Source organism: Lipotes vexillifer, unplaced genomic scaffold (genome assembly GCF_000442215.2).
Source record: "Lipotes vexillifer unplaced genomic scaffold, Lipotes_vexillifer_v1.1 scaffold330, whole genome shotgun sequence".
NCBI lineage: Eukaryota > Metazoa > Chordata > Mammalia > Artiodactyla > Lipotidae > Lipotes > Lipotes vexillifer.
In genome coordinates, this window is record NW_006775627.1 from 342,562 (window position 1) to 366,462 (window position 23,901).

Consider the following 23,901-nt stretch of genomic DNA (forward strand, 5'->3'; position numbering starts at 1 on the left):
TTTCACATTCATCTCTTTAAACTTTCCATGAAGTACAATATACTTACAGAAAGATACATATATCCTAAATATATAGTTCCATGAATTCCTCCAAACTAAACAAACCACTCAACCAGCAATGGGGTTAAAAACACAGAACTGCTCACTCTAGAGGGATATTTTTATACCTTCTAATGTTCTGGATTGTCAGTGACCACGAGACTACAAAACCAAGTGGCAGGTCTACTTTGTTCTAAGCACAATTACAGGCTAAGGATACACTGCTCTCTAGGATCATATAATCTTAGAGATTCCTAGAGACACCTAATTCTAACAGTCAAGTGAAGCTGTATATTTATGGGCTATAGTTCAATGATGACACATATTAGTTCATCTAACCCATCTTGTAAGGGAAGGCTCCTTAGTACCAGCTAGATGTGAGGAATGACTAGGATATGCACAGGATAAATCCACAATGAAGATAGGCAATTAAATGATAAAGTGTACTATATTTATTGACTACTGATGACATTGTAAGAAATTATATAAAGTTAAAAGCAAATTGAGGAAATAGAGGATTGCATATAGATTCATAAGTTCTGTCTTAATTCTAGTCTCTTTACTGCCTACTTGTGAAAAATTTTTGGTTAACTTTTAAATTTCAGGTAACGAAACAAATAATATGGCCATCACCTAAATCACTAAACATAATGGATTACAACCACTGGTTTTACTGAACCGTGACCTGGCAAAGAGAAAGATAAAGCATCAGAGGTAGAACAATTGACAATTTGAAAATTTGTACAATTTTCAAAAATGATAAACTGATAGGAAGTGTTAGAGGGTCTGCCCAAATTAGAGCTAAAATTATGTATTTATTTTGATCAAAATTAGATATATCAAGACAGCAAATTAAAAGATTAGTCAAGGGGTTTTACAGACCTTTTATTGCATATTAAATGCAATACCAAGCAGTATTTGAATATAACCCATGGTGCTTCCAGCCTGCACCTGAAGCTGGGAATCTTCAGTTATCTGAGGTCCCAGGCTAGAAGACTCCCTGGGATGTCATTTAAGCAAGGTGTAGGATTTCCAAAGAGTAGCAATGTCATTATGATTAAATCTTAAGAAGTTAAGATTTAAGTTCTGCCTATGTTTATTTTGGTACTGCTGTGCAGCCATAACGTCTGTCTTTCAGCAAAGCACACAGTAGCTGTGGTACACCTAGACAAATAATGATCAAGACAGTCTTATGTGCTCGCATAAGAAGGAAAGTATTACAAAGGAATGCCTTGTAAGGATCTTAGGTCCTTTTTGGTAACTTCTAGGCTGTCTCAAAAGCACGATGAGCATATATCGAAGTTTGCCCAGAACAGTCCCAATTTATGTCTTGGTGTCTGATGTGATGTAGCATTTATTCTTGACAAAAAATCTTGCTTCGCAACATAAATGCCATGGTCATCCTGCCATGAATGGAACAAAATTTGTACAGCCAGGGCATATCTGTCTATTGCCTTCCTCCAGTGATGTTATCAGGTGTTCACGTATCAGCAAAATGAACGTCTATTGAGAGGCCTTCTAATTACAATTCAGGGAGCAGCCAGGAATGGACTCAAACCTGGTTTACTTACTGTTTTTTTCCCTATACTCTCCAGATTCAGTCCTCCAGCAGCTTTCACTTTCTCATCTAAATAGTAGAGCTACTGGATGATTAATGTACACTTCCTTTTATCTTTGTTTCAGCTTCATCTTCCTTGTCGCTGACAGATAGGATTTGTATGATTTAGGTATTCCTCTCATGTACTGCAGCTGGGTATAGGAAGGATCCAAGTGTTTCCTTTGGTGCCAAAATGTAGAGCAGAACTTCCAGACTCATCTGAAGTTTTGTAGTTCTGATGAAAGAGAGCTTATATCGTAACAGTTCGTACTGGAAGTAAAGGTTGCCTCTCCCATCTCCTGATGATGACTTTCTCTTTTATCTTGGGATTTTAGATTTTATGGGTAGAAAAATTGTAAAGGGGATGTCACTGAACATAGATGAGGGTTTTAAAATGCTATGGTGGCAACAGAGGACTTTCATTATAAGAAATGGTTAATTAAGTGTATCCCTGACTATTATCAGGTGTTTAGAAGTCAGTAAAATGAGAATTTCTGAGTCAGATAGATTTCCTTCATCGCAGTGTTACCCCAGAGTTTCTAAAGTAATACAGAAACCAAAAGAGAGCCTTTTATAGCTTAACTGCATCATCATGACAGACATATAATAATGCATTAATTTAACAACTTAAAAAATACTTGGTATGCTTATCACTACCGAGTGAGCTAAATTACCCTTATTCTAAAAGAAAACACATATGAATCCCTTATAGATGAATTTTTTAGCCTACTTAGTCATAATGATCTCAAGTATAATTAGGACTCAGACATTGTGACTCCAGTCTAGTTCTGTGTTTATAAGTTGTAAGCTTATTCCTTACCCAAGAGGGCACTTTTATAAAAATTACCCTCCCAAGCATAATAACTTAAAAATTGTTCAGCATTTCTAATGGATCTCCTGTTTATCAAAGCGATGCTATTTTTTACTATGCAAAATATTTTTATGTATTAATTATAACCCATTTCAATTAAAGTAACTCAGTTTTGTAGGTCTATTATCACTTAGGTACATTATAAATAATGGCATTGTATTTACTTGATAAAGTAAAATTACTGATACATTGTTAACTTTACATAATATTAGTGTAATTTTACACCTATGTTGTCTCTTTTTTTTTTAAATGAACTTTTTATCTTGGAATTGTTTTAGATTTATGGAAAAATTATGCAGGTAGTACAGAGAGTTCCCATGTACTCCATACCCAGTTTCCCCTATTAATTACAATTTACATTTTTATGGTATATATCTTGCAATTAATGAAACCATAATGATACATTATTATTAAGTAATAATACTTTACTCAGATTGCCCTAGGTTTTCCCCACTGTCTTTTTTTCTCATCCAAGATCCTGCCCAGGATACCAGGATTACATTTAGCTATCATGTCTCCTTAGACATCTATAGGCTGTCACAGTTCCTCAGACTTTCCTTGTTTTTGATAACTGATGATTTGAAGGAGTACTGGTCAGGTATTTTGTAGAATGTCCCTGACTTGGGGTTTTTTGATGTTTTTCTCATGATTAGGATCAAAGTTTTGAATTTTGGGGAGGACGACTATACAAGTAAAGCACCATTCTCATTATATATCAAGAGAACATATCATCAACATGAGTTATCACTGTTGTTGTGAGGTATGATTTATTTTAAATTGCCCTTTAAAATGCTTGTGTATGGATTCCATGGTGACTTGAGAAGGCTTTAAAAATGAATGGTACTCCAGGAAGAAGGCTTCCCTGGTAGCGTGGTGGTTGGGGGTCCGCCTGCCGGTGCAGGGGATACGGGTTCGTGCCCCGGTCCGGGAGGATCCCACATGCCGCGGAGCGGCTGGGCCCGTGAGCCATGGCCGCTGAGCCTGTGCGTCCGGAGCCTGTGCTCTGCGGCGGGAGGGGCCGCGGCAGTGAGAGGCCCGCGTACCGCAAAAAAATAAAATAAAATAAATGGTACTCCAGCTAAAATTTTACCTGTGAGAAACTTATCACTATCTGTTTCCAGACAAGTGACATTTTCAAAGCAATTTTTCATTTGACAACAGTGAGATCAATATAACATCCTATTTTACTTATTTTTACATTTGCCCACTGTCTTAAATAATTTAGATTTGACCAAAGTTGATTCAGATTTTGGGAGATCTTCAAAATGGTTTATTGGATCTATTTTAATTTTATATAAATTTAAATAAGCTATAGGTAAGAGACTCAGTGATGGAATATAAAACAGAGCCTGAGTTTATTATAGAATTATGAACATGTAATTATTCTCCTGTTCCTTGAAATGAGGAAGTATCATATCTTTAATTGCCTAATCACAAAGAAATAAGAAATTCAAATATTACCTGATCCTTACAAGAAATGTTGAGACTTGTCAAATGAAACTAACTGCTAAAGTAATTCCATAGGAAATATTATAAGAGAATAATTCTATTTTTAAATATATATTACATGGGTAAGACAAAGTATGCTGATAATCATTACAAAAGCCCATTTCTTATTACAAAATTATTTGGACATGATATACACATATCCTACCTGAACCACAATAGAGTTGACACTCTGGCATTAATAAATCAATTGGGAACTGCCATTTAGAGTTCCAGTATTAGGCACCTGCTGTGGGGCTAAGGTAACAGAGGCCACTGAGACCTTTACCTGCGTAAGATAATGGGCACGGACCACATTTTTTCCCTTTTCCACATTTAAGTAAAAACTGGTGTTGGGGTTCACTTCATTGATTTCTGGGAGATTCCCAGTTTGGACTGTAAACATCTAGGGGAACCCACACCCATCTCACTCTCAGAGATTAACCCTATGTGAGGGGCTTCATAGGACCCTGAGGACTAAAGGAATCCCCCAAAGCAGCTTTGTTGTGGCTGCTGCTGATACATGACTACAAGAATACAGTTTTTGGAACAGTATGTTCAGAGCCATAGAAGTTACCCAGAGTCCCTAAAACTCTCTAGAGACTATGATATTTCTTTGCTTGAAGGAAAGGATCATTCCTGTACTCTGTTCAGAGACTCCATTAATGATACTTAAATGCTTCTCAGAAGGTGAACCAAGTGGTAGAATTCACTTCCTTTTGAGCCTGTACAGAAATACCACTTCAATTTAAAAAAAGAAAAAAAAGAAAAAAAATCTTAATGATAGTTCTTGAACCACATAATTTCATCTAAATAAAAAGTTATCTCACAAATGTTGATGTAAAGTTCAAGGCAACAAAGGCAAAATAATGGGAATTTACTTAGGCAAAGGAAACTCAGCAGCCGTCTAAATCTCTGAGCAATGAAGATTCATTCTGGGGATATTTGTAGTGTTTAACATTATGTTTTACAAAGTAACTGGTTCTGTTGTAAATGCTTCAGTGTCTTTTAGGCTCAGATAGGTTGCATAACTTGGATATACAAGATCACATAACTAGTAACTAGTAAACCCAGGATTCAAACTCTAGGATTTCTGGCTCCTGAACTTGCACTTGAATCATGTCTCTAAATCAAATCTCTGCTGTGTTATACATATATGTGAACTATGTTTCTTGTTTAAAAGGCTAATAAATTTCTATAAATTGAAATATCCTCAAGTTTATTGTAATTAGTAGATCGTAATTACAAATGTATGATGTAAATGACCAAAGCAAGGAATTCAAATGGAAAGATGAGACAAGTTAATAATATTAATGGCACCATATATGGTTACTATGTGTAAAATTCTCCTAAACACTTTATATAGACTTAACCATGCCAACCCTAACCACTCTTGGAGGCAGTGATTATTAACCCCATTTTCAAACTAGGAAACTGAGGCTCAGAGAAATTAAGTCATCTGTAAAGGGTCAACAGGTATAAAATGTGGAACATGGATTGTGATGGGAAAGGTCAAGATGATGACTGATCTGTGAGCTACTGAAACCAGTTTGAGTTTTTCTGTACTGAATACAAGTGCACTTCATGGTATATATTATGAAGGATTTTGTCCATTTTACATTTTTGGAAATTGAGCCATATTTTCAATGTCTTGCAGAAACTCAAATTTGAAGAGAAACTGGAGAAACTTATGTAAAATGAAAAAAATTTTTTAAGTGTGTACATTGCTAAATATTTAGCATTCATAAATTAATACATACCTTTAGTTCTTAAGCTGATAAACATGTTTCTTTTAATATCTTTTTCTTCTTTTTTTGCAGCGCTGTCATTTATTCCTAAAAGTTGAAAGATCAGCTTTTTTTAAATTGAGGAATAATTGACATATAACATTATATTAATTTCAGGTGTACAACACAATAATTTGATATTTGGGGTTCCTGTCTTAATAGAGATGAAGTAATATGACATGAATGATGCTTAAAATGTTGAGAATTAAAAATAAAAATTAATATGGTGAAGAACTTGCTTTGTTTTTTTTGTTGTCTTGGACTTTGTAGCCGGAAGGGAGCTAAGGGGACCAAGGGTATTTTTGTTAGTCTCTCTCCCTTTCACCCTATTACATTCTCCTTTCCTGTTCAGTTTGTTTATCATCTTCCTTCTCTCGTTCAACCTTTTTCATTTCCTCCTTTTTTGCCCTCATTCCAAATCTTCTTTCTTTAACTGAGCATAATATAGATTCAGAGTTCAAAAAATGTGTTGTTTTTATTGAATGGAATTTATGTTTATCGTTTCAATTTTAAAATGAAGACTTTAAACTTTCATATTTTACATTCCTACTACATACTCTTCAAATAAAACAAAATCCAAAAACTTTTGTGTGCTTTTAATTACATTTGATTTCTCTTATTGAATAATAAAACCTGGTCATTAATTTATATGTATTCATCTGCTGTTTTTGATTTGGTGCATTTGTTGCTTTAAAAATGGTTCTTAAAAGGGGAATCACATCAATATTTTATGCTTTTTTAAAGTAGATAAACTTAAACCCTCCCTCAAAAATTTTATTTCAGCATTGCTTGGATAAGCCCTGGCAGCTGTAGTTTTTAAGTTATGCAGATGATTCTTTTATACACCCAGGTTGGGAACCAAAACAGAGTATACCTTCATTCTGACATACAGTTTTTGGCAGCAATAGGGAAAAATGACACTTAGCTGCCTTTTTTTTTTTGGCTGCATTGGGTCTTTGTTGCTGTGTGCGGGCTCTCTCTAGTTGCAGCGAGAGGGGGGCTACTCTTCATTGCGGCACGTGAGCTTCTCATTGCGGTGGCTTCTCTTGTTGTGGAGCACAGGCTATAGGCATGTGGGCTTCAGTAGTTGTGGCACGCGGGCTCAGTAGTTGTGGCACGTGGACTCTAGAGTGCAGGCTCAGTAGTTGTGGCTTCAGGGCTTAGCTGCTCTGCAGCATGTGGGATCTTCCTGGACCAGGGATCGAACCCGGGTCCCTTGCATTGGCAGGCAGACTCTTAACCACTGCGCCACCAGGGAAGTCCTTAGCCACCTTTTTACTGTTACCTAAGTGAAAAGAGCTTTTAAAATAGTAGTATTTAAGAAAATAGTAGGGAATAAGACTCATTAATTTTATAATATGGGTTCTTGATATTGTTTAACATGATGCCAGTATCCATACCTAGTTATGGAAGAATTGGTGTGAGATTAAATGAAAATTGATACCATTGGAAATCATACATTCAGCAAGCCGACTATAGGTGGCACCTAATAAAGCTTTCTGTATTCGTCTAAGCAAAGAACGTAGAAGAGACATTCCTTACCCTATGGGAGTTTGCAGTGTGACACATTGGTCCCTTGAAAGGAAGATATTAATAAAATAAATTTCAGATTGTCTCCAGTTTACCCTAAAGAGAACAAAACAATGGATCTAATATATGGATTTTTCAAAATCTTGTCTTTCTTATTGGAATTCTAAATTTTCACTAGAATCGACCTTTTTAATTGAATCTCTTTTGTATTTTCAGCCTGATGACTCGATTAATTTTCTTCTATCTTTTTAAAATTATTATTTTCTCTTTTCCATTTGCTGCTTCCTCTTTTGGAAGCTCAAATGAGACTGATGTTGGGGCTTCCTGGATTATTCTATATCTCCTGAATTTTATTTTGAGCTTTCCTTTGCTCTTTTGCACTACTTTTTAGGAGGATTTTTTGACACAAATCCAAAGTATAGAACTCCATTAATTTTTACATATGTACGTACCCGTGTGACCATCACACAGATCAAGATACAGAACATTTCCACGCCTTAGAATGCTCACTTATGCCCCTTCCTGGCAAACTACCCTTGAAAGGTAACTGAAATTCTGACTTCTAGTTCTTTTCAGCAAACATTCTATTGAAATTTTTATTTTGACCATCATGCCTCTAATTATTAGGAATTTTTGTTGTTTTGATACCTCTTTTTTTTTTTTTTTTGTAGCCTATTCTTTTCTGTAATAGATTCTCTATCCTCTCAGATTTCTCTGGGAAATCTAATTTTAAACTCTTAATATTCCCCTATGTTTACTTTTTCCTTTCTTCTAGAGTTAGGAGTTTGGTCTGTTCGTCTTAGTCCTTCAGTTTCATGTTTGGTAGTCTTTGATTACCAATTTATCCTTAATTATCTATTAATAGTTATAAATGAAAGGCTATGCTGTTGTTGATCAGGATTTCTTCTGCCTTTATGTAGGCCTGTTTTCCAAACAAATTCTCCCTTGAAAGAGAGAGATGACGGCAAGCTCTCTGTGTGTGTCTGGTGTGTTGATAGGCTGGCTTCCTTTTAGGATGTATGGGCAAGAAGAGTCCACCTTTCCCCAGTCTCCACTCTGCTTTCAGCTAAAATGGAAATGGACACCCTAGGGGTCTTATCTCAATTAATTCAGAGATTAACTTTTTGGTTTTAGCCTGAGGATCAATTCTGCTTCTTTATACTTGAATATAGAGGGAGTAGTGGGAAATGTGACATGCAAGTTGTTAAATCGACAGTCCTTGGGTTAGTCAGCTTGTTTTCTGACATACTTGCCCTGTGTGCCAACTCGATGACTTCTGTGCTGGGAAGAAGTATTTCTTTCTCTGTTCTGACATTCTCAGATGAGTGTTTTAGGCTGTGCTTTCTGCTCTGATCTCTTCACTGGGGTAACCCCATCTGCTATCCCTTCTTCAGATTTGTGAAAACTGTTTAGTGTCTTTTTTGGTGTTCAACGATGTCATGAAACTGTTCCCTACTGTGCATCTTTGTTTTCAGTGCAGTGGGAATTTGGAAGCCGAGGGGTGGTAAACACATGGGTCAAGACCATTGTCCTGAACTGGAAGCTGACATTGCTTTGACTGAAAAGATGTATGAGATAAAAATAGGTAGATGATAGACAGAGAGAGAGAGAGAGAGAGAGAGAGAGATGCATACATACATAGATAATAGCTAGAAAATAAGGGTTCAGAATAAATATTTTCATACCTATTATAATTGTAAGAAATCCTAGATATAAGGATAATACCTTCAGTTTTTATTTTCAGAAGTTAAGTATCTTCTATTATGAGATTAATGGTAGGTCGGCAAAATAGTCATGAGAACACAAAAATATTGTCTTCATGTGCGATATTGTGATCTTACTCTGAAGAAGATGCAGTCATAGTGATATTAATAAGTGGAAACATGGTAATTTTCAGAATTGTAAACTAAACATGGAAAGAATAAACAGGCTGATTTCATTAAATATATTAAATCAGGTCAAATAAATTTAAGTGCTTCTTTTTAAAGTACCTTTTTTTGGATAAAAAAGCATGACATTTTTATTGTTAAAATTTGAAAAATAAGTATAAATAATAAAAATAACTCATAAGCCCTCAGCTAGGAATGACCTTCATTAAATATATAGTGCGTTTAATTTCAGAGTTTCTTTCTATACATTTTTAAAAATTAAGATGAATATAAATATGTTTGTGTACATGTACCCTGTATTCTATTAATTATCCTTTATAAGATTTTAAAAATTTATTAAATAGTCTTTAAAAGCACTCTTGAAATGCCACTCAGTCTTTCATTGTATGTTTATTTTCATTTAATGAAACCCTGACTGTTAGACTTTTGGACTGATTACAATTTTTCAATATTATAAAAACATTGCAGTAAACATGTTCATAAATGTTTGAGGACATCTGAGATTATTGCTTTTGGTTACATTCCTAGAAGGGAGGTTATTTGGCCATAAAAATGAATCAACATATTTGAGGCTTTTGAAAGATACTGCAAAATTACCCTCAGAATTTGGTACACATTATTTTTTCCCATCATCCAGACAGGAGGCAGTGATTTCCCCTCTACCCTCCAAACTAGAGGATGATTGTGGAATCTGACCGGAGTCTCTTCAACTTAACTTTCCAAGGCCCTGATGTTAAGCAGGTGCTTAGTGTCTTCCTTCAATTTAGCCTGAGGAAAATATGTCCCAGTGGTACCACTGACTTGAATCACCCACCATCCCTGCTATTTCCATATACTATAGTGACTCAGAAACTGTATATTGAGAATGTGCATAAACAAGGAGAAGAAAAAGAGGGAAAAAGAGAATAGGAATATTGAAAGAGTGGAGCTGGTGACTGGACATCTGAGTTCATGACATCTACTCACCTGGATTTCTGTCAAATAATTCTTGAAAGAGGTGACACCTGCATTTGAATGTAAGATGTACAAAAATACCAGTTCTTCAGCCATCTCTTCCTGCAGGAGACCATGTATGTGTACACTAAAAGCCAGTTGACACAAGTAACACCTCCTAGCCTTTGTGATTTCCAAAAGTGTTGAGGAATCTCCTAAGCCCAAGTGGCAACTACACTCACCGCCTTGCTTCTCAGATTGATTTGTGACCACAGTTTTAAAACCTGTACCAGACTTGGGCTTCAAGTGCTAAAACTAAACCTTAGCTTCTCCTGAATTAATCTTACACCAAGAGCAATCCCATGTTTATATTGAGACTACAGAGACTTATACAGTGATTGGTGTTGAGTATGTGCATTTGTTTCCATTTTCCTAAACCTCTCTTCTCAGCTCAGGGCAGTTTTCACAGATTTCATGATTCAATTTTCTTAGAAAGCATTTATAATAATTTTATTGAGGTGTAGCTCACATACCATAAAAATCATCCTTTAAAGTGTAAATTCAGTGGTTTATAGCATATTCACAGAGTTGTGCAGTCATTGCCATTATCTAATTTTAGAACTTTTTATCACCTCCCCAAGAAATTTCATTCCTATTAACCATTAACCCCATAACCATTAATGGTCTCTCCTCACTACCCCCTCCCCCCTGCCTCTGGCAATAGCAATGTACTTTTTGTCTCTGAGGGTATGCCTCTTCTGGATATTTCATACAGATGGAATCATCCAGTATGTGACCTTTTGGGTCTGGCCACCTTCACGGGGTTTTCAGAGTTCATCCATGTTGTAACTTGTGTCTGTATTTTATTTATTTTTATTGTCGTATTCCGTTGTGTGGATACACCCCATTTTGTCAGTTGACGGACATTTGGATTGTTTCCACTTTTTGGCTAGTAAGAATAATGCTGCTATGAACATTCAGGTACAAGTTTGGCGGGGACATGTTTTCAATTCTATTGAGTACTTACCTAGTAGTGGAATGCTGAGTCATGATTCATTCTTTCATGAGTCAGTCTATCCTGCTTTTGAATGTGCACATGCAGTGTCCCTTATTTTTCACTACATTCTTCGAAATTCTTCTCAACTTTCGTTTCCATCAAAATATATATCTCTTCTTACTGGTTTGAATTTATAGAAATAACAGAATAAATAATCTTAGTCAAATACTTTAAAACCCAGGGCAAACCAGCAGACACATAGTCAATTAACGATGTGAATTTTGTTCAAAAGCAACAATTTTAGCTGCTTGTGGCCAGCAGAATGGACTGACTTTGCTCTTCTTTTTCATAATTATAAAATTCCATAATTCTGAATCCATAGGTAGAGATGTGTTCTTATTTCCAAATATGCCATTGCATGGCTTTCAGCAAACTCTCTACCATGAGCTATTGCTATATATCTACTATTTATAAGATGTTTTGAGTTCTCCATGTTTGGAGAGGCTCCTAAAAGAGTCCTGGAATTTATGTCAGTAATGTTTGAAATTTTGTACTTAAATCGCAGGAACTCGCCACTTCCTATTACCTATGGTACCCTCTCTCCTGGCACATGCCTATATCTCTTTCTCTGTGTCTACATCAGGGTATAAAAGAAGGCTGTGAGTTATTTAAGCTGATTGCATTCTCCTGTAGTATGGCCAAACCAGGCTTGTCTTTGCTGTATGATTTGGTATGATTGGTATTCCTTTTTAGAATGTAAGGTCCTTAATGACAAAAACTGTGTTTTCTTCTTACTCTCACAGCTTTAAATATCTGATATAGGAACATGCCCAGATTAACTATTTGGTAAAAACATTTTAAGTGAATATGGGTTAGCAGATTTAAAAAGAAATATGATGATACATACCATGGCTAAAACCAGACTCATTTATGTGATAAAAACATAAAAATACATTTTTCAGAAAAGCTAAATTTGCATTATAAGCCTTTCTATAATTTTACATTGCAAAATGATTTTCTGTTGTTTTTAAGCTGGTTTTCCACCTTAAAAAAATACATAGATTTCTGATAAGGGTTATTCTTATACCATACCCAAATAACTAAGGGGAAAAATCATCCATTTTGCTCTAAACATAATTGAAGTAAATTTTGTTTGACATGGGAATAGGAGAAATCTGTAAAAGAATAATTAGTTTCAGCTTCTTTTCACTACTTTTTCTGAATCTATATAACCTGTGTTGTCACTATTGTGATTTGCTTAATTTTTATGTTTCGCATTGGAAAATAAAAGAACAGACCATGGCTTCTCTTACCTTATCCTCCCTCTGTGTGTCATGATATCACTTAATATACAACCTTTCAAGTTGTTCACAGTGGGTTGACATACTAGAAGTTGGTGTGTCCCAACTCTCAGGCAGTCCTAATGCAGAAGGACTCATTTTTATTTTCCAGTGGAGGAATTATGAAGTTACCTTGACTCATTGAAATAATGTCTGTTATTTTTAAAGTAGGAACAGTTATTTTTTATACTCTTTTATTTAGAACATTCCAAAATAATAATATATAGAAGTTTGAATTTTTTATTTTGTATTTTTCTTTCCTGTAGTTCTTGTAATGTTTTGTTATACACATGTAAGTTAATTAGGGAAGTGATAATTTGAATGCCTATTGTAGTGTTTTTTGTACTTTTTAAATTGAATCTATCCCAAACCTTTCCCAAATTCCTTTTATCTTCTTTGTTCTTCTGAAACATTTGCCTAAATTTTTTTTTTTATATATATAAATTTATTTTATTTTTGGCTGTATTGAATCTTTGTTGCTGGGCTCAGGCTTTCTCTGGTTGCGGCGAGCAGGGGCTACTCCTCGTTGCGGCACGCGGGCCTCTCACTGTGGTGGCCTCTCTCGCTGCAGAGAACAGGCTCCAGGCGCACAGGCTTCAGTAGTTGTGGCTCATGGGCTCAGTAGTTGTGGCTCGCGGGCTCTACAGCACAGGCTCAGCAGCTGTGGCGCACGGGCCCAGTTGCTCCGCGGCATGTGGGATCTTGCCGGACCAGGGCTGGAACCCGTGTCCCCTGCATTGGCAGGCGGATTCTTAACCACTGTGCCACCAGGGAAGTCCTGCCTAAATTGTTTTTAATTCAAAATGGAAATATATTTTTTTCTAATTCATAAAGGTATATGGATTTATTGTAAGAAAATATAAATGTGTAAAATAGAGTAAAACAATCTTCCAACACCTCACTTCACCAAGATGAGTTTCCTCAAGAAAGAGAAGGAGAGGGTGTGAGTATATTATGAGATGTGAGACAGAAGAGGATCAGGTGACCAGAGAGGCAAGAAGGGAACCTGGAGAGTGGTGCTATCAGAAGCACTGTCATAAAGATTTTTAAACAAGGAAAGTTGAATTGAATTGCACTAAGAGTAAATACAGATGAAGAATAAAGGGAATTAAATATATTTTTCATTAAGTTATCACTTTAAGATCTGTGAAGTGTTAAGTTCAAATTCTTAAATAAAGATCATTAGAGAGCATGGAAAATAAGTCATGTACATAGTAGTCACTTAATAAGTGCTCATTCAACATGATGATAATTCTGTGAACACAGTACTTCTTGTAGTTGAAACCAAAATCTGTTTTATTATTACTATTACTATTATTATTTTTTTCAAGTGCCGTCCCTGGCTGGCAACCACTTAAGGCTTTGTTTATTTCTACTTAGGCCTCTTATGTAAGGAGCTGAAGGGGAAATAAAATATACAGGATGAAAAGATGGCAATGCTGCCTCCCCCAGGACCTCAGAGCTTTGTCTACTTCACAAAACAGTCTCTTGCCCTCATTGAACAACGTATTGCTGAAGGAAAAACAAAGGAACCCAAAGAAGAAAAGAAAGACGATGATGAGGAAGGGCCAAAGCCAAGCAGTGACTTGGAAGCCGGCAAACAGCTGCCCTTCATCTATGGGGACATCCCTCAGGGCATGGTTTCGGAGCCCCTGGAGGACCTGGACCCTTACTATGCAGACAAAAAAGTGAGTTTATTGTGCCTGCAATGGTGTGGTCTCTACCTCTTTTGTACAGAAAGATATTTTAAATTGAGATTAAGTGGAATTTAGTGAAAAGCCACATCATGACAAAAATGTTTAGTTAAATACATATGTAGGCTCTTTCAGAATATGTACTTTTACTAATTTTTCATCAAAACTGGTTCTGTCACTGGCATACTATTTTGATTTTTTTTAATTTAATGGCGTTCAGTATAATGTTCTGGGACATAACATAAGTGCATCCTGGTAGGAACAAAATAATTGTCAGTTTGAGAAGTAAGTCTTGGGGATATGTCCAGAATGCATGTGCATGGAGGTGACAGTTGAATCCATGGGAATATATAAAATCACTCAACTAATAATGGGATTTAGAGAGCCACTCATTTAGGGGTTTGGAAGGAAAGAGTCTGAGATGGTCAGAGAGGCAAGACATTATAATCAAAAAAAAAAAAAAAAAAAAAAAAGGGAAGAGAGTATCTCATAAAATTATCCAGAAGGTTGAGGCTGGAGAAAGGCTATTGGAATGAACAAGGAGGATGAGTTGGTAACTTTTTGGAAGCAGTTTGTGTTAGGTGATGGAAATCAAAACAAGATAGTGGTGGATAGCAAGCAAAAAGAGGAAGTGGGTGGCAGTCGATGCATGCTGAAAAATTTGAGATATTTCCACCAGAAAGATGGTCATTTGAGGTAATGAATAAATTGAAAACCTTTTCAACGTAGGGTATAAATAGCATGTTTGAAAGTGGAGAAAAATTATTCTCAGAGAGAAATACAGAGGATCGAGTAAGTAGCTAGTTGCTGATGTTAACAGGCAAGGGATAAACCACAGGTCAGCTTGTATTTGCATTAGAAAAATGGAGTGAAGCCTTACTGTGTGAGCCCTGAAGGGCAAATAGGAGGATGAATTTGAGTCCTGATATGTTGAAGTAAAGGTAGGCACATCTGAGGAAATGCATGTTAAATCATATCAATATTTTCCGTATTACAGGAGTGGAAATTGTCCTTTGAGAGTCAATCTTGAGAGCAGCAGATCTGAGAAGGTGTTGATTGCCTTAAGGAAAGGGGAGAGTTTGAAACACTGCTACAAAGGTTATTCTACCAAGAAAATGAGAAGGGGATTACAGTCATTTCTGAGACAGTAGCAGATACAACCAGACTGAACTTGACAAAGAGGAGACAGTAAAGGATTAGATCAGCAGGTTCCATAACTTTCTCCAACAATGCTTTGCTGCATGGCAACTGCAGAGTTATCTTTAAGAGGTCAAGAAAGGCAGGATAAAGTCCACTAAAAAAAACTATTTTGACTTAAGATGTAAATAAAAGAGATTATTTATTGATAACACATCTAGCAAATAAAATAAAGGGCACTGAAATGTCTTAAGAAATAGAAAATGTGATGAAGTTAATTTTGATGGTAGAAACACGTCTTCTTTGGGATAGTTGCTATGAATAACAATATGTAATATTTTGCTTCACTGTTAAAGCCAGCATCTCAGCAAGCTGACAGCACAGAAGGAGAAAGCAGAATACCTGAGAAGCCTTTGAGATACTACCCAGCATTCCAATTAACCAATCAGTATTCTGACACAGGAAGGAAGAATGTTAACATGTATTCAGGATCTCTGTGTCAGGCACTAGACTTTTTATACAAATTAGCACACATATTTACTATAACTTGGTAAGACAGGAAGTAACAAAGGACCTGGGGGAAACAAGTAACTTACAAAATGCTACATGCTAGTAAGTTTTGTCACAAATTTTTTAGTTCAAGTCGATTTGACTCCCTACTGAAATATTCTGTTGTATAACATCTCTTAGTTTAATTTCTGTTGTATAGCAGTCACCATGCTCACAGCTTTACAAAAATGAATGGAAGAATGAATGGGTAAATAATGAAACCGGCAAATATAAAAAGTACTTTCTCATTTTACTTACTACAAATGCCTGGCTCTTCATGGATACCTCCTGCATTTCCCATTTCTCAAGGGGGCCTGGATGTTACTTAACCAGGAACCCCTGAAGGAGGAAAGGAATCTTTCTCAAATAAATCCCAATTCAGAGATATAAACTAATATTGGCTTAAAGTGACTTGGGAGGTAAGGAGAAAATGTTTGTATTTGGATGGAGGATTAACTAATGGAATCATTTTAGGTGTGTGGTAGACAACTTTAATGGAGAATATTTAGGGGTGGGATTCCAATCCCTCACCTTGGCCCCAGCTCCTATCAAATATGACGCCAACCACATTAAAAGCCTAACGCACATCTGCATCAGTATACTTGAGTAGAGCTAGGTCAAATGAAGTAATCTATTTTTCATGGTCCTCTATTAACAGATGAATAAATACCCACAGGGATTACCGAGTCTTTTTATTTTAATTTTTTGGTTTCGAGCTTTAAATGATCAGCTTTTTGTGCCATGTCCTAGCCCTTCAATCATTCTTGATTAAAGTAGTTTTGACTTCCACTTGCAACTTCAGGATTGACTTCTGTGTGGATTGATTCCTTAATGTTTCGGGTTCTTCACACTAATTGACAAGAACTTTATTTCTGCTACATTATAATCACTGCTTGAATTAAAAATATAAATGACTCCTGATTTGACCTGGGTTCAGATTTTAACTTATGTGTAATTATCAATGCTTTGTTAAAAAAAGGACACTTAATAAACTAATGATAGAAGTTAGGGCTTCATTTTCATGTGTGATGAATATATTAAGTGCTTTTGAATAGTTTTATGCAGTGCCTTTATTAGAGATGAAAGTTTGTGTCTTTAAGAAAGAATAAATTGCCAATCACCCTCTGCTGTGGGTATTAAGAGGACAGGTACAATGTCTTATTATCTTCATATCATTGGTGCCTTATATGTTGCCCAAAATATCAGCAGCTGTTCCTACCATTTACTAAGAATTTACAATACACCAGAACTTAAAAGCTTCACAGACATGAAGTGCTAGATCTCAAGTTGTGAAATGGTAGATCAGGTATTTAGAATCCTATCTGTCCAACTCCAATGCTTATACTCTTTAAGTACCTTAATTCTCTAATTTTGTGTTCAATAAATTATTAAATAAGTGAGCAATATTAAAAAAAATTTATTCAGACCTTGACATCTATGCATTTCCTAGTAGGATTTTAGACTTTGCTAAAGAGACCCATTCTGCTACCCAAAATTTCATAGGCATATCTATTTTTCCCACGTGTAATTAACTCCTGGTTGTTTATAAACCTAGACAATCCTAAAGAAGCTTTTAATGAAAATGAAAATTGGGAATCTGAATTTAAAAATAGTAAACCAGTTCTTTTTTTTTAATTTCAAGTACAGGGTAACTTGATCTTGCCAAGTTGAGGCAGTAATATGATTTTCACATTAGCTCAGATCACCTCTGGTTCATGAAGTCCCCTGATTATTCTGACAGACATGTGACCATGCCCTCTCTTTACTCTCATGCTCTGCCATTTGTATTTCTCTGTATGCTACCTGTCACATCTTGCCTTGTATTAGAGTTATTGTGTTCTTATCACTTTTCTAGGAAGCTCCTTGAATGCAAAACTCATGCCTCATTTATGTTCAAATTCCTTTCATTGCCTCTTATTGCCATAGTTGCTCACTGCACAATTGTAGAATATAATGGCTGAACGAATTTTAAAAAGCAGTGTATTGAGATTTAAGAAAACAATAGTTGTACTCAGAGGTGAGATATTAATTTTAAAACTAATTTTCAATGTAAAAGTGAACTTTATGTTAAATTATGTTTAATTTACTATGCATAACTGGTATAGTAAAAGGGACCAGGAGTATAAAAGGGCATTTGAAAATAATAGATTCTGTTGTTTTCTTGGGGGCTCTGCCACATACAAAAGCAAGATTACCCGAAGTTACATCTCCAGTTTGGTGAAAAATATTTTTTAACAGAAGCTCCCTTATAAACATATAAAATTCAGAATCAACAACAAAAAGACCAAATTAGTGTCTTCTGGATAACACAAGGAATTTGTTTGCCAACCACAGAAAAATAAGACAAGGATTTGAACTTGGTCTTTCTGATTTCCAAGCCAACTCCTTTGGTTGTTTTAATGTTTTGTTATTATTGCTGTTTGTTTGTTTGGGTTTCATATTTTTCAACTAAATACCAAAGACATGGAAAATGTCACTCATGCAATGGTTACATAACATATTTCTTAAATGTTTGGTTCTATTCGTATTATTTCAAAAAATTGCCATGGATAGTAGCAAGCAAGTCCTTTAATTTATGTTCTTTTATTTTAGCTGTTATTGGCATTAACATCTAAAATAGGAAAATCATACTGAGTAGTAGGATTCTTTCAACTCTAATATTCCTTAAATTTATGAAAATATTTTTGAAAACTCATATTTTGGTACATTTGCTACTAAACCTGACAATAGCCAAGAAGTATTAAAATTCTCTAAGTGATATGATAAAAATCAAGGATAGCTAGTATCTATTTGGTTTGCATAAAATGCAATGTAATGAAAGAACTAAGTCGTATTTTAAAATATTTACAGTGGCCACAAGTTATTGTTACTGATTTGGGTGTTGAAGAGATATGAAAAAGTGAAAACTGTATTTTGAAAGCTCTAAATAATACATGCTCATAAATGGCTCACTTCTTACTATACTGATGAAATGGACAATGGACTTGGAGTTCATTGGCCAACATGACGTGAAGAGCTGCATCAATGGTGTTGGAACCACATTGCTTGAGTCTGATGGCAGTGTTTCTTTAATATGACCCTACCACATGGAGAGGTAAATTGCAGATATTAATCTACTACACTGAAATTTTGGAGTCTCGATTCACACTGTTTTCTTTTTACTCCTGCAGACTTTCATAGTTTTGAACAAAGGGAAAGCAATCTTCCGTTTCAATGCCACACCTGCTTTGTACATGCTCTCTCCTTTCAGTCCTCTCAGAAGAATATCTATTAAGATTTTAGTACACTCATATCCTTTTTAAAATGCTTACTTACAATGGTTCTTTAAAATGCCGTTTTTGTTATTTTTTTAAAATATAGATTTTAGTCCTTTTGTACCTGAAAAGACTCTGGTTTACCAATCTCAATATAATTTGGTGTAGATCTGTGAGTAGATTGGGAGAATGGCAATTTTAGTATTTTAGGAAAAATTGCTTTTGTCTATTACTCCCTTGTTCAAAGAGATTTTTTTTAAGTCTATAGACGTGCTTAGAATTTTTTTCTAAGGAAAAATTGTTAGCATTTCAACAAATGTCTTTATCAAATATTCAAAGTTCCTACCGTGGTCTTTTATCATATTCCTTGATTCTAAGCTACCGCATTCAGCATGCTTATCATGTGCACTATTCTGACGAATTGCATATTTATGACCATGAGTAACCCTCCAGATTGGACCAAGAATGTAGAGTAAGTGGGTTTAAGTACATTTTAATATAGTCTTAGTATGGTCATTTTTATCCTTTCCTTTTTATACCAGGAAGTTATTACATCTATAAATATTGTGGTGTTTATCTTCCCATGTTACATAGTTGCTTTTCTTTCAATTATTTTTCTCTCCCCTACAATATTAATCTGCTAATATTAGAATAGAATAATACTTGCTACAGTCTTTTCTAGAAAAAAGACCTTATCAGATACCCTGCTTTGTTCTTAGACATGTCACATATCTCTTGTCCTTGGGTATATTTCTGATAGGAACAATGCAGGAATTTTCTAGGCAGATCTAATACCTGTGTTCTTAGTAATTTTTAAATACCTCTACTTTCTGAGAGTGTTTCTGATATGTACATTTTAAGATTTTCTGGAAGGACCTTTACTGTAGTTTATTCTAAGAGTTAGAATGGGTCCATAAACCAACAGCCATACTCCAATAGATGCCGTCCTTTGGTTGATCAGAAAAAATTAACTATAAAGATTCACATGGTATTGTATTCTTTTCACACTTAATATCCCAATGGATTCTTGTGCCTAGGTACACTTTTACTGGAATATATACTTTTGAATCACTTGTAAAAATCCTTGCAAGAGGCTTCTGTGTAGGAGAATTCACTTTCCTTCGTGACCCTTGGAACTGGCTGGATTTTGTTGTCATTGTTTTTGCGTAAGTACTTTCAGTTTTTTGAAATGCCAAACTCATGAAAGTCTCAGACAGCACAGTATTCCAGTAAGAACAGACTTTTGGGGTTTGACTTTTCCTGCATATAATGGTTGCATTTAAAGGATACTGTATGAAAGTTAGTCATCAAAAAAATATTAATATTTTTTCAGATAGAGCATTTTCTACTCAAAAGTGTGTGACATCATTAAGATAGATGGTCTTCCTCCATGCTCAGTACTTGGATAGATAATATATGTGGTGCCAGTTAGGGTCACACTTTTTCCAAGTTCTTATTTAAAATCTGGTAAAACCTATAAGAAAAAACTCAGGCATTTATTATAAGTACAGTGCTCTTTTTTTTTATTAACCTATATTATTCAAAAGCTAATAAGTATATTAAAATATAGAAATAAATCTTTTTATAAGGGCTGTCACTGCCTACTAAACCTAACATTAATGCATTGTGTATGCATTACATAGGCATCCACAGTTTATTTTCAAGGGAAAAGTATCACATTAAGATATAATTTTAATTTATTCATATTGCTGCTCTTTTCCTAAATATATTTGTCAGAAACATTTCTTTATTTTTTAAATCTCAAACCTATATACAGTATTTTCCCTCTGTCATTTTGAATTGTAAAAGTAATACATGTTCATTGGAGGGATTTAGACAATACAGAAGGGTCTTGAGATTTCTAGTCTCCAATTCCCGCACACCTGCCCCACCTCTTTGTCCTTCAGACTGGCTCTTTTTGTGGTCATATAAGACTGCTGTAGTGCCACCCACCACCTGCTAAGGCAACACTGTGCCAAAGAAGGCTGCATCTTCTCAGGGGTCTCCTTTTTTAAATTTATGTGCCATAAACTTTACCATTTTTAAAGTATAAAATTCAGTGTTTTTTAGTATGTTCACAAAGTTGTGCAACCATCACCACTTTCTAATTCCAGAATATTTTCGTCACCCCAGAAAGCAGTCACTTCCATTCCCTTCTCCCCCTCCAAGTCCCTGGAAACCACTCAACTGTGTTCTGTCTCTATGGATTTGCCTATTGTAGACATTTCACATGAATGGAATCATACAATATATGACCTTTTTGTGTCTGGCTTCTTTGAATTAGCATACAGTTGTCTAGGTTTGCTGCTGATATTTTATAGAATATTAAATTTCTATATTACCATAATATTGAAGTTTAGTAATTGAAGCATTTAATTGTTTAGTTAGGCGTTTATGTGTATGAAACCATTTTAACAATACGTTTGTATTTTGCTCACATCAAATGACTCAAATCAAATCAAATTAAATTAGTAATGATAGAAGCAAAAGACTTGCAGAACTGTAAATTTGAATAAGAAGTTCCAAGCGTAGGAAACACCTTGACTAAAGGCACAGGTAAGTATCATAGACTCTATCTAAATTCTGAATAACTCTGATTTAATTCTACAGGTATTTAACAGAATTTGTAAATCTAGGCAATGTTTCAGCTCTTCGAACTTTCAGAGTGTTGAGAGCTTTGAAAACTATTTCTGTAATCCCAGGTAAGAAGTAATTGGTGTGAAGCATTAGGCCACTCATAACTCCAACTATTTGGGAGTTGTTCTTTGTTTGTGTGTGTGTGTTGTTACCGTGTTTGTGTATAAACTCCCCTATTACAGATATGTGACAGAGTTTGTGGACCTGGGCAATGTCTCAGCGTTGAGAACATTCAGAGTTCTCCGAGCTTTGAAAACAATTTCAGTCATTCCAGGTGAGAGTGGGGTTAAACACCGGGGCTGACTTTGATCTTTTGATGGAAAAACAAGAAAAACTTTCTCTTATGCAATTTTAATTAAATTTGATCTCTTACGTTTTTCACAATCGTTATTAAAAGTCAGCCTTTGAGTTTAATCAGTTGCATGAGTCTTAGGCGATGAAGATGGCCGTTTGGTTCACATCTCAACTTGAAATTTTCCCTCCTGTCTAACAGTTCATTTTCCATTTTGCTTATCCAGGAATGAAAATTTCAATTTGTTTTATTGCTTTTCATATGGTTAAGAAAAGAGATATAAAATATCAGCATGGGGAGGATTGCATGACATAATGTTTTTTTCTTTCCTCAACAAACCATTTCTTAACTGAAAATTAGTAAGTTGTCACTGTGTGCTGCAATTCAGCCTCTTTTCTGTTTTGGTGTCGTTATAAAGAGATGTTTTGTCTGACAAACATTCACTGAATTGACACTTTTTAAAAATTATTTTTTCAAGTGAGTGTGGATATGGTTTGAGCAACCAAATTATTCATTTTGACAGTTTGGTTATTCTCTGGAAGTATTTAAAGTTTTTAATCACTTGCTGTAATATACAGAAACAAAATATATAAAACAGCAAGTCCACCCTTTTGAGCTGGTAGACTTTTTTCCAACTAGGTTATTTAAGATCATTGGTTTGATAAAATGCATGCATTTCTAGGAAAGCTTGTGTTTTGTTTTCGTTTCTCATTCAGAGGCTTTATTTCATTTTGAACACCTATTTCTCCTCCCCGTATTCAGGCCTGAAGACCATCGTAGGGGCCCTGATCCAGTCTGTGAAGAAGCTTTCTGACGTCATGATCCTGACTGTGTTCTGTCTGAGCGTGTTTGCACTGATTGGGCTGCAGCTCTTTATGGGCAACCTGAAGCAAAAATGTGTGCGGACTCTGCTTGAAAATAATGAAACAATAGAAAGCATATTGAATACTCTCGATGAAGAAGACTATGGAAGTAAGAATGCCCTTGTAGTTATTAATAGGTTGAAATAAGGATAAGAGCATTGTTCTCTTCTGGCAATGAAATGTTGCTTTCATTTTAATTATTTCAAAAGCACTCAAATATAGCGAAAGTTGCTGCAATGTGAATTTGGATCATGTTATATTTTCATATATTTCCCTGGATCTAAGCTTTCTAGCGGTTCTGGTATTAAGAACATGGGATAGTTCCATAATTCTCAATTTCTGTAAGATAAAAAAGAATAAGTTTGCTCTAGAAAAATAAATTTAGCTATGAATTAATGATATCGACCATTAAATTTCATAAGTTATATATTTATATACTGTAGTTTTATTGAGTAATTTATACTTATGTTTATTTTATAGTATAATTTATTATATAGTAATATAATTATATTTTTACCCTTGTATTTTTCTTATAATTATAACATTGTACAGTCATGTTAATCATGTTATAATGATAATATTATCACATATTAAAATGTCTCAGTAGTATTTCTAAAGATTTGTATAAGCAGAACAGTTTATTCAGCTTTATCAGCACTATCCTCATACTATAACCAATGATGAGTTTTACAGCTTTCTAATGGCTTCCCTCAATCTAGCTAATGACCATCATAGTTTAATTCATCAGAACTAGTTCTGTAGATACCATTTACGATGGTCTGTACGCACAGTCTCAGAAGTCTACTTAATTCACAAGTGTATTTTAGAGTATCTTACAGAAAGCATAAACGGCATGTTTTCTAAATAGTTATCCCTAACACAGTTTCTCTCACCAGAGCTGATGAGTTTGGGTGAGAATGAAATCTAGCAAGATTGAAATTTCTGTCTGATACCTGCAGTGTGTCTGTAAGGTGTTGCCCACGTGAACCCATAAACCTTAATAATTA

The 23,901-nt window shown here is 35.1% G+C and overlaps 1 protein-coding gene across 4 annotated transcripts in view; it reads left to right on the plus strand.

Annotated features, from left to right (window-relative positions):
• Positions 1 to 13,850: 13,850 nt before the first annotated feature.
• SCN9A (sodium voltage-gated channel alpha subunit 9) overlaps positions 13,851 to 23,901 on the plus strand; it is an 85,809-nt gene continuing 75,758 nt past the window's right edge. The window contains exons 1-6 of one of the 4 annotated variants that reach the window (XM_007450047.1): positions 13,851 to 14,156; positions 19,019 to 19,137; positions 19,485 to 19,574; positions 20,140 to 20,268; positions 21,713 to 21,804; positions 22,794 to 23,003. In XM_007450047.1, coding sequence (XP_007450109.1) covers positions 13,899 to 14,156; positions 19,019 to 19,137; positions 19,485 to 19,574; positions 20,140 to 20,268; positions 21,713 to 21,804; positions 22,794 to 23,003 — 898 coding nt within the window. In that variant the 5' untranslated portion in view covers positions 13,851 to 13,898. Of the gene's footprint in view, positions 14,157 to 19,018; positions 19,138 to 19,484; positions 19,575 to 20,139; positions 20,269 to 21,712; positions 21,805 to 21,921; positions 22,014 to 22,793; positions 23,004 to 23,901 lie in introns of all 4 variants that reach the window. The other 3 variants (XM_007450049.1, XM_007450046.1, XM_007450048.1) reach the window with 3 other exon arrangements.